A 10,205-nucleotide genomic window follows, 5' to 3' on the forward strand; every position below is an offset into this window, starting at 1 on the left:
AGTGTCTGGATTTCCCACATCTCCACCACGAATAAAGAGGGCTTTATTTAAAAATCAGTTTATAATTCACATACCATCCAATTCACTGTTTAAAGTGTACAGTTCATTGTCTTTAGTGTATTCACAGAGTTGTGTAACTATCACCACAGTTTTAGAGCATGTTCATTACCCCCCCCCAACACCCTGTTTCCTTTAGCCATCACCCCTCAGCTCCCCCTCTCCCCGCAGCCCCTGGCAACCACCAGTCTACTTCCTGTCTCTCGATTTGCCCGTTCTGGACGTTTCACCGTGTGCTCCTCTGTGACTGGCTGCTTTCGCTCGGCATCATGTTTATAGTAGCTTTTAGATCTGTGCCAATTAGATAGTGGTTTTACTTGGCAGTTCTCTGACTTCCAGTTGAGATTGAACTTCTTGTGTGGTTTCAGGGCTCCATCGGCCTCCAGAGGACTGGAAGCCTGTCCAGGAAGAGGGGAGAGAGACTGAGCCAGAGGGGATCCCCCCGACCTCTGTCCCTCCATTGTACTGGTGAGGACCCTCCAATCCCCCTCACCCACTCTCTTCCCCCATGACCACCCTTCCTGCATCACAGGATGGGGGGACCTGGCATGGATGCCTGTTAGGGAGAAGTGGAGGGGCTGGGGCAAAGGAGAATCCCACCGCTAGCCCTACTGCTTCTCACCCAGGACCCCTGGAGGCCTCGGCCCTCCCACCAGCAGCAGGAGACTCTGAGAGACACCCCCTCTATCAGCTGCTGAACTGTGGCTCCGGAAATAGGTGAGACATCAGGGAGAAGATGGGAAGATGCGGGGAGGAGGCCGGGCCACTGAAAACCTGCCCTAATCACTGTTCCCTCCTCCCAGCTGTGGGGCCGTCCACCCAGACATCGCCCGCATGGAGCGGCTCCTGCAGCAGGCTGTGGCTGAGCGGGAGCGGCTGCTCAAGGCCAGGGTGAGACCCCAGGTCTTCTTCCCTCAGAGCAGGAGTCCAGGCCCCCAGCCCCCTCCTCCCTCAGGCCCAGGGGTCCCGGCCCCTGTCCCTCATTTCCCAGCCCCTCCTTCCCCAGACCCAGAAGTCCGGGTCCCCAGACCCTCCTCCCTCAGACCCGGGAGTCCAGTCCTCCAGCTCCCTCTTCCCTCAGGCCCCGCCCCTCCTTCCTCAGGCCAGGAGGCCAGTACATTTTCCCCACATCTCACTGGTTAACATCATGATTCCATCCTGAATCCACAGGAAGGGACAAGAAGGAGCACAGAAGGTTCCTCAGGCCCCGCTGTTCCTGCCATCATGGTCAGTCCTGCCCCTGCCCTCAACCCCCCTGCCCTGCTCTGTTTCACCCCTGGCCTCTGCCCTTTCTCATCTCACCCTTTCCTCTCCTCCAGTGGCACAGAAAAGTGTGCCGGGCTCGCCAAGGGAAGGTAAACAAAAAACCTGGTGTTCGTTCTTACTGTGGTCTTCGGTGACATGCTCCACTTCTCTGCGCCTCAGTTTCCTCTTCTGCGAGTGGGAGACAATGTCAGCAGTTACTGAAAACTGAGGGCAGCTACATCCTGTGGCTTTTAAAAAATCACCGAAAATTTTGTTTTATTTATCTATTTTTGTTTCTCTTAAAAAACTTTTTATTATAGAGCTATTCGAGCATATGCCGTGGTAGAAGGAATAGATTAATAATCCCCAATGTGCCCGCCACGCAGCCTCAGCGTTTATCAGTCTCGAATTTCGTTTTAGTTGCCAGTTTTGTCTTACCGACCCCAGACCCACTTCCTACTCTGCAGTGGAATATTTTAAAGCCAATTACAGCTATCGTATCATTTCGTCCATACCTCACTATGTATCTCCAGTAGTTAAGTACTTTTTAACATAAAAATCCTGCTGTCATACCGTATCAGACTATTAATAATTCTTTAACATCATAACACGTGGTCCACAGTCACACTCCCCTAACTGTCTCCAAAATGTCTCTTTATGATTGGTCATTTGACTGTGACTTTGTGGCCAAAGTGCACACAATGCATTTGGTTAAAATATCTCTTAAATCTCTGACATTGCGTGCTCCCTCTTTTCCATTTTTTTTTTTTAATGCTATTTTTTCATGGAAAAAAATCGAGTCAATTTATCCCGTAGAGTTTCTCACATTCTGGATTTAGCTGATGGCTCCATATTAAACTCATTTTTACCTCCGCTAATAGCTTGCCTGCATTTTCATTGTAAAGAGCACGACAGTGACAGTATGGGCAAAGTGAAGGTCGCCTTGAGCCCTCCCCATTGCACCTGTGGAGGCGCAGCTGTTTTCTGTTGTTAAGGACCCTTCGGATCTTTTTATACTTTTCCAGGTGCACTGATCTAATCATACTTTGTGAATTTATCTTTTCCTGGAAACAAGCACATCGTTCCCAACCTGCTTTTTGTTTTCCCAACCATCTGTCCTCTTCGTATTCATGTCAGCCTATATTTATGGGGTGCTTACTGTGTGGTGGCTCCTGGTTACTGCAGTGAGCAAAATGACAATCCCCACCCTCCCAGCCCTCCGGGAAGCTGGCGTTTAGTGGGGGAGAGGGACAAAAGGGAGCATCAATAAGTGAGAAAAGGTGCGGGTCAGGTGCTGCTAAGAGCCAGGGACTCGAGTAAGGCAGGGAGGGTGCTGGAGCCTCTGAGTTGTCAAGCCTGAGTTCTGGCTCATTAAAAATGAAGGCGTCCTGCTTGCTAGGCTCATCATTTATTAAACAGTCCCTGGTGTGTGCAGTGCTACACCCCAATCTGCCTTCTCATGCTCATGAGCAAGTGTGGCTCTGGGGTTTGCACCTGGAAGTGGATGCTAGGCTGGAGAGCTTGACGACAGTGAACTTGTCCTTGAAGCAGCCCCGTGAGGAGGGTGCCGTGATAACCCCCAGTTTCAGTGCAGGGAAACAGGCTCTGGCGAGAGGCAGGGGTTCCGTGGGGGTGACATGGGTGGGCAGGGGTGGGGCTGAGAGTCCCGAGCCCAACCTTGCTCTCTCTGATCGGCCCAGCTCCGTCATGTCCTACCTGGGTGACCTTGGTGAGTCACTTCCTCTCTAGGAGCTTTCAATGTCCTCATCTGTCAAATGGGGACAACAGTGGTGGTTTGGGAGAGGAAATGAGATCAATGTGATCGCTGGGCATGGTGCCAGACACACTGGGGGACTTTGCATACACGCTGGTGATCAGTAGTATTACTATGGATTTGGCAAGATGACTCATATGATTCCAGGCCCCAGTGGGTGTCCTCTTACCTGTCACTGCCCCTCTCGTGCATTCCCCCTGCTCCACCTCATCCACCCCGACCCTTTGCCTCCTCCCCACTGTCCCCTGCCTCCATCCAGTGAGTCTGTTCCTCATTCCTTCTTGCTCTGGCCTCGCTTCAGTCTTCTCAGCCCTCAGTATTCAAAGTGAGGTCCATAGACCAACGGCATCGGTGTCCCCAGGAGCCCGTTGGACGTGCGGAACCTTGCCCCCGCCCCAGGCCCCACCCGGAGTGACTGAGGCGTGCTGCTCCGAGCCCCTGACCGCGGGTCGCGCCATTCTTTGCAGGGATCATTCAGGAAGAGTAGACACAATCAGGCAGAGCCTGGTAGCAGTACACACTTCCATGCTTTTAACTCTTCTCCCCTTAGGCCACCTGAGATGGCTCTTCTGCCTGGTGAGTCCTGGCTCAGTCGGCTCTGGCTGTGTGACTTGGGCCTAGTGACTTAGCTTCTCTGAGTCTTGGTTTCCACACTTGTAAAATGGGGGTAGTGATGTACTTATTTTAACCCCCCCAAGAGAGTTTGAGGGAGCAGACAGATTATACCTGTACAGGGCTTAACACAGGTGATAGTCGCTACTTTCATCACAAGAATAATATCAACAGTAATAATAATAGAAATGGTGCTCTCATCTATAGATCACTTACTACTTGATCCCTGTTTTATAGAGGCAGTATATGAGGGTCCCACTTTGGAGTCCCTCACCTCTCTGACATGCCTCTGCTGTTCCAGGGTGAGCTCTGGGGGCAGGAAGCCCTGAGTTCGAGGCTCAGCTCTGCCACCTAGAAGCTCTGGGTGACCTCGGGTAGATCACTTCATCTCTCTGTACCTCACTTTGCTCACCTGTAAAATGAGGCGCATAGTAGCCCTCAGTGTCCCAGGGCTGGCGGCGGGGAATCGAAGAGTCAATGCTGGTAAAGTCTGCCCAGTTCTACAGTCAATAAATGTAGCTGTCAGGTTCATTATCATGGTCATCATTGTTAATATTACTCTTTAAAGGCTGGGGCAGGCCTTCCGTGCGAGCTGCTGTGACCGTCTCCCCTGGGGGCCCCAGGCTGCAGGACCCCTTCCTGACCCGATGTAGTCAGCTCCCCCCTCTCTTCCCCCCAGGCCCCGCCCACACCCATGCCCCCACACTGCTGTCCTGGCCCCCGGGTCCTGGATCTCCGGCAGCACCTGGAACGCTGGGGCCACAACCCCGAAAGCTGCCCGCACGTCCATGTGTCCGGGGGCTTCTGCCGCGGGCCCCTGGTGAAGATGGGTGGTCGCATCAAGACCTGGAGGAAGCGGTGGTTCTGCTTTGACCGCCAGGCCCGCCGCCTGGCCTACTACGCGGGTAAGCCGGGCCTGCACGCTGCGGCCCCCAGGACCCCGGAGGCGTCTGCTCGGGAGGCCTTCCCCAGTCACCGAGGTCCCGGCCCCTCCCTCCTCTCTCGGGCCCCCACTCCCCCCTTGCCCCGGGGCCCAGGAGTTTGGTCCCCTAGCTCCTTCCTTTACCACAGCGCAGGAGTCTGGGCTCGCAGCTCCCTCTTCCTCTGGAATCCCCGGAGTCCAGATCCGTACCCCTTTCCTTCTTTAGAATTCCAGAATCTTAAACCCTCAGCCCACCTCAGTAATGTGGATAACAGTTTTGTGTAATTCCAGCCCCCCAGACTCCCTTTTCCTAGACACCCAGGAGACAACGCGTTTCCTAGACAACGCGTCAGAACAGGCGTTGTCAATGCCAGACCCCATCCCAACACCCAGGAGTCCCGGCCTCTGGTGCCTTTTCTCTAGAGGAATCAGTGCTTCTGACCTCTCCTTCCCTTCTCAAGGACCAAGGCATTCGGGAACCTGAGATTCCAGCCCCATCCCCCAGCCTTGTCCGGTCTCCACTCCCGTCTCCCATTTAGCACAAATATTCACTTACCTCCCAACCTTCAGACTGTCACTATGTTCCTTAACCCATCCAGTTTTGGGACTTGGGCCTAGTGCCCCCAGCCCTACCCAGAAACGCACGCGCACACACACACACATACACACACACACTCACACACACACACACACACACACACTCACTCACACACCTCACACACACTCACACTCCTCTCACTGGCTGTTTCTCTTTCACCTCCTTCCATCAGACAAGGAAGAGTCCAAGCTCAAAGGCGTCATCTACTTCCAGGCCATCGAGGAAGTCTATTATGACCACCTACGCTGTGCCTTCAAGGTGAAGCCCCCGCTTGGTGCTTCCCTGTCCTGGTCAGAGCCCCTTTCAGTCAAGCCTTAGCTTGTTCCCAGGAAGGGCCACCCACAGCCCCCACTGTCAGGGCACTCCATCCGTCACAGGGGATGAACAGGTTATTTCACTGCAGGGACCAAAAATTAAGAGCTTAGTCTCTGGCTCCCAGACACTGTTACTGTTCTTAGAGCAAACGATTTAGAGCGAAAACTGGGCAAACTCTGATGCCAAGCTGGGAATGGATGAAGAGGGCAGAGTGAGGGCTGGGGCAGCCTGGGAGCATCTAGAGGAGATGATGGTTCCAGCTTCTGCCCGTAGTCGCCAAGTGGAAATGGACCCCATGTCACATTATGTTAATTTTTCCCTGGAGGACTCAGGAATTGGAACTTTTATAACAGTGCAGTGCCAGAAATTTAGATGTTGGCAACTGATACAGTGTTTAGAAAGAGCCGTGGAGAGCAACCAGTTGGAACATCAGGAAAGTGACTTCCGTTTTCCAGCCTTAGTTTTCTCATCTGCAAAAGGGGCACACCTCAACCCATTTCCTAAGTTAAGAAGGTTAAAGACAGATCATGGATGTACGTAAGGGACTTACTGAATTCAGACTTGGCAAATAAATACCTGATGGGATTATAGACACCAGCTTCCCCCAGTTACAAACCAGGGAGACCTACATTTTGGGGAAGAGAATTTAAATGCTCAAATTTCTAACAGGAGAAAGGAGGCTGGGGGAAGGGAACATGAGTACTTTTAAATTCTTCTTGCTCCCAAAATTCTAAGACCATTCTTGGGTTAATTCATTTAATCCTCATAATTTGATGAGGTAGGTAGCATTATTTAGAAAGAGAGATGGGGAAACAGATTCAGAGAGTTTAACTAATTTGTCCAGTGCCGCGCAGCCTAAGTAGCAAGGCTGGGATTCGAACCTACGAGTTCTCTTAACCACCTCCACTCCAACGCTTACAACAGAGCCCCAACCCTCGCCTGACGTTCTGCGTCAAAACCTACGAACGCCTTTTCTACATGGTGGCGCCGAGCCCCGAGGCCATGCGCATCTGGATGGACGTCATCGTGACTGCGGCTGATGAGAACCACGCCCCCTGACTGGCCCCACCCTTTAGGGGGACGTCCCCGAGGGGCCCCGCCCACAGCTGCGAGGCCCCGCCCATTGCTCAACGACGGGGCCCGCCCCTTAGAACTCTCCCGGGAATTCTGCAGGCACCGCGGCTCGGCTGGCCTGAGCCTCGCATTCCTGGGCTGCAGGTGCCTTCTCGCTCCGGGAAGCCAGCCTTTGAGGCCTGCGCGGGAGGAAGAGTGCGGGGGCGGGAAGGAATTATTTATTGGTGCTCCTGAGATACCGAATTAAACGTGAAGGAAAATCTAGTTGCTGTGGTTTCCATTCCAGGCGTGTGGGGCCCCTTGGCCCTTAGGCAGGACATCTGAGTTATGGATACTCTGAGAGCCAAGTGTCCCACAACTGGTTCTCTCCTCCTTAAGAAAAACGGCCGTGGTGTCTAAGGTCACCGCTGGAAGATGGGGGTGGGGAGGCATGCATCCTTAGCCTTCGGCAGTTTTGGTTGTTTAGTTTGCTGGTTCACCTGCCTCTACTTTTTTTTTACTTGACTGGGCTCTTGGCAATTTCTGGGGGCTCCTATGCTTCTGCGCTCCGGGCCTTGGCACGTGTTATTCTCTCTGCCCGGCCCGTAACCAGCCGGCCCCTCGCTCTTAGTTTGGAAGTTCTTCCCGACTACCCGGGGCTGAGTCGAGCACCCACCATTGAGCTCCCCTGTCCCATCCCTGAACACCCTGGGTCATCACTGGTGATGGATCTATGTCTTTATAGACTGGGAGCTCCATGAGCGCAGAGCCTGGTCACAGCAGTGAGGGCTCTCCTGGTCACTGCCGTGTCCCCAGCACCACCGGACACATATCATTCCATGAAAGTAAAAATAAAGCTTCTCTTTTGCCTCTCAGTCTTTGTACATACTGTTCCCTTTGCGTAGGCACCTTTCTCTACTTCACCGGCTCTTACTCATCATTTAGGTCTTGGATGTTTCCTTCTCCAGGAAGCCCTCCTTGATTCACCTGTTTGAGTCACATGCTGCTTCTGGGCTTCCCAGCCTAGCCCTGATCACTCATAACGGCCTTGGCCACTCTGGGTCATCACTGCTGTTGAGTGTGTCTCCCGTGCTGGGCGGGAGCCCCAGGAGGCAGGGCTGGGGGCTGTCTTGGCCACTACTGAGTTTTTGATGCACAGCGAGAGGCCTAGTGCAAACTGAGTATTGAGGGAAAGTCTGATGGTTCAATAGATTGATGAGGAAGAGATATTGAGGACTGGGGACAGTGGTGAACAAGGCAGACATAGAACACTATCCTTTGGGTCCGACCCAAGGTGTCCCCTTCAAGCAGCTCTCTCTGCTCTCTAGGCTGGGTCTGGTTTCTGTATTGGGATTCCACAGTCCCCTGGGCTCCCCCCGCTACAGCCCTGACCACTCTCGGCTGTCACTGTGTGGAGACAGGTCTTTTCTGGAACGAGGCATTCAGTCGGTCTGGTTCCCATTCCCTCAAGACCTGGGTGTCCTGTCTGTCCTGTCCCCAGATTTCTTGAGGGGCCAGATGTGGTGCTTCTGAGTCCTGGGAATGCAGACACACTGGTCCCCATGCCCGCAGGGTTCCCAGGTGTCCCTTGGCTTCCACCTCCAGGTGCGACAGACATCTGCCTCTTGGATCAATTCTCCCAGCCCCTCTGCAAACTGGGCTTCTACTGGGGCCAGCTTCGTGGCATGTGACCAGTGTAGTTGACAGATCCCTGTGCCTAGAAGAGCCTTCTTGAGTCTAATGCTGTGTGGTTACCGCCTGGAAATCCTTAATTTTGTATTTGAGTGTGCATGTGTGTGTGTGTGTGTATGTGTGTGTGTGTCTGTGTTTAGACGAGGCAACCCTTGGTTGACCTCACAGATTGCAAAGACCTTGTTAGCTTACAATTCCTTATGTTTTATTTTTTATGCATACAGCACCTGGTCTTCTTAGGTGGTCTCTCATCCAAGTACTAACCAGGCCCAACCCTGCTTAGCTTCTGAGATCAGACAGGATCAGCCTTGTTCAGGGTGGCGTGGCCGTAGACAAGTTTGTGTTTTGTAAATGAAGTCCAAAGGGACGTGGAGCATGAGCTGGGGGGACCTCTTACAAGGTCCCACCTCCTGACCACTACCACCCTCCAGCTTCAGCAGGGCTTGGGTGCCCAGTTGTGCCTCATGGCATCTCAGGGTGGGAAATGGCAGTGAGCAGCTGGTGGAAGAAGAACCCAGCAACCAAGTGGTTTTAGTTTGGGAGCAAGGTCTCTAGACACCTATGAGGGTCTGTGCTAAGTCCATGAATATCCCTGTGCCCAAGGGAACATGCCTCTTGGATCAATTCTTTCCCAGCTCCTCTCTGCAAAGGAGGGGTTGAGAGAGATGACAGAAGAAAGCAAGCGTTTATATTTTAGTACCTTTAATGGCACTCTTTCCCGTCTTTTGAACTGGAACCCTATATTTTCATTTTGCATTGAGCCCGCAAATTATGTAGCTGGCACAACCCCTCACACCATCCCTTCTCTGACACATCCCAAAGGGAGTGAGTCTGAGACAGTCTGAGAACCTCACTGGGCTCAGAGCCTGCCCTGCCCCAGGGGACAGGAAGCCCACAGTGGATATGGCCCCAGGCTTGTCTGAGGCCCTGGCATGACCTCCAGGGCTGGGGACCATCTCCACAATGACCCTCCTGCTCATCTATATGGGGAACTGGATTCTAAATCTATTCACAGTGACCTCTGCAGAGAGGAGCTGGGAAAAGTCACTGAGCGGATGTAAGCAGAGGCCCCCGCATTCGAACTTCCCTCTGCTCTCTGGTCCGGGGCCAGGTGGGGGTCAGCGCCCAGAATCCGGGCAGGCCTGAGCAAGAGGAGCCTCTCCACCCCTGGGTCCCATTCCCTCCCAAGACGCTAGTTCTTCTGGTCCAGCCTGTTAGGGTTCCTCCCTGAAACTCTCCCACGCAGCTGGGGCCTGCCAGGGCCTCCTGCATCTGAGCACACAATAATAGTATTATCACCTGGCTTTGCACTATCCTTCAGGAGACAGGGGTTTTCAGATCCATTTGGCAAAAGAATCAGTTGAAGTTCAGAGAGGGAGACACAGTTATTTGGGATCACACAGCAAGAGGACATCAGAGGCAGGATGAAAATTCCAGACTTGATACTTGGCCCGCTGCCTCACTCTGCCATGAAAGTCACTCCTTCCTTTATTATAAAACAGACACGTCAATAGTTTAGAGAGATGAGACTTAGAGGATAACACAGCGAACCATAGGGAGGCTGGGATTCCAAGGCGAGGAGGCAGGACCGCGGTGGGGTGGGGTGGGGGGCCATGTTGAATGACCTCACGAGTAGTCATTCACTTTCTCTCTCAGCATGATGCCAAGCGACTCCACCTAGGTGACTGAGGTGCTAGTCATTGTTGGGAATGGGGGAGCCCAATGGGGTCTGGGGAACAGGTAATAACTTTACAGCCGCTATTTTTCCTGCCATAGATAAATCTTATCTATGAGCCGGGAAAAACAAAGCAAGATTAAAGCTGTAACTTTAATGTAATAAATTTATAATATAACATAACATAACATAACATAACATAACATAACATAACATAACATAACATAACATAACATAACATAACATAACATAACATAACATA

The 10,205-nt window shown here is 52.6% G+C and overlaps 1 protein-coding gene and 1 pseudogene across 2 annotated transcripts in view; one reads left to right on the forward strand and one right to left on the reverse strand.

Moving 5' to 3' along the window:
- PHLDB3 (pleckstrin homology like domain family B member 3) overlaps positions 1 to 6,861 on the forward strand; it is an 18,734-nt gene extending 11,873 nt beyond the window's left edge. Inside the window, exons 10-16 of one of the 2 annotated variants that reach the window (XM_011368050.2) lie at positions 426 to 525; positions 684 to 774; positions 861 to 948; positions 1,228 to 1,284; positions 4,368 to 4,593; positions 5,381 to 5,466; positions 6,448 to 6,861. In XM_011368050.2, coding sequence (XP_011366352.1) covers positions 426 to 525; positions 684 to 774; positions 861 to 948; positions 1,228 to 1,284; positions 4,368 to 4,593; positions 5,381 to 5,466; positions 6,448 to 6,582 — 783 coding nt within the window. In that variant the 3' untranslated portion in view covers positions 6,583 to 6,861. Of the gene's footprint in view, positions 1 to 425; positions 526 to 683; positions 775 to 860; positions 949 to 1,227; positions 1,285 to 1,376; positions 2,181 to 4,367; positions 4,594 to 5,380; positions 5,467 to 6,447 lie in introns of those variants that run through there. The other variant, XM_023535344.1, reaches the window with a different exon arrangement.
- Positions 6,862 to 8,483: 1,622 nt separating this feature from the next.
- Positions 8,484 to 8,602, reverse strand: LOC111744668 (annotated as a pseudogene).
- Between the last annotated feature and the right edge of the window lie 1,603 nt (positions 8,603 to 10,205).

The sequence above is a fragment of the Pteropus vampyrus genome, unplaced genomic scaffold, assembly GCF_000151845.1.
Source record: "Pteropus vampyrus isolate Shadow unplaced genomic scaffold, Pvam_2.0 Scaffold138, whole genome shotgun sequence".
NCBI classification, from domain to species: Eukaryota; Metazoa; Chordata; class Mammalia; order Chiroptera; family Pteropodidae; genus Pteropus; species Pteropus vampyrus.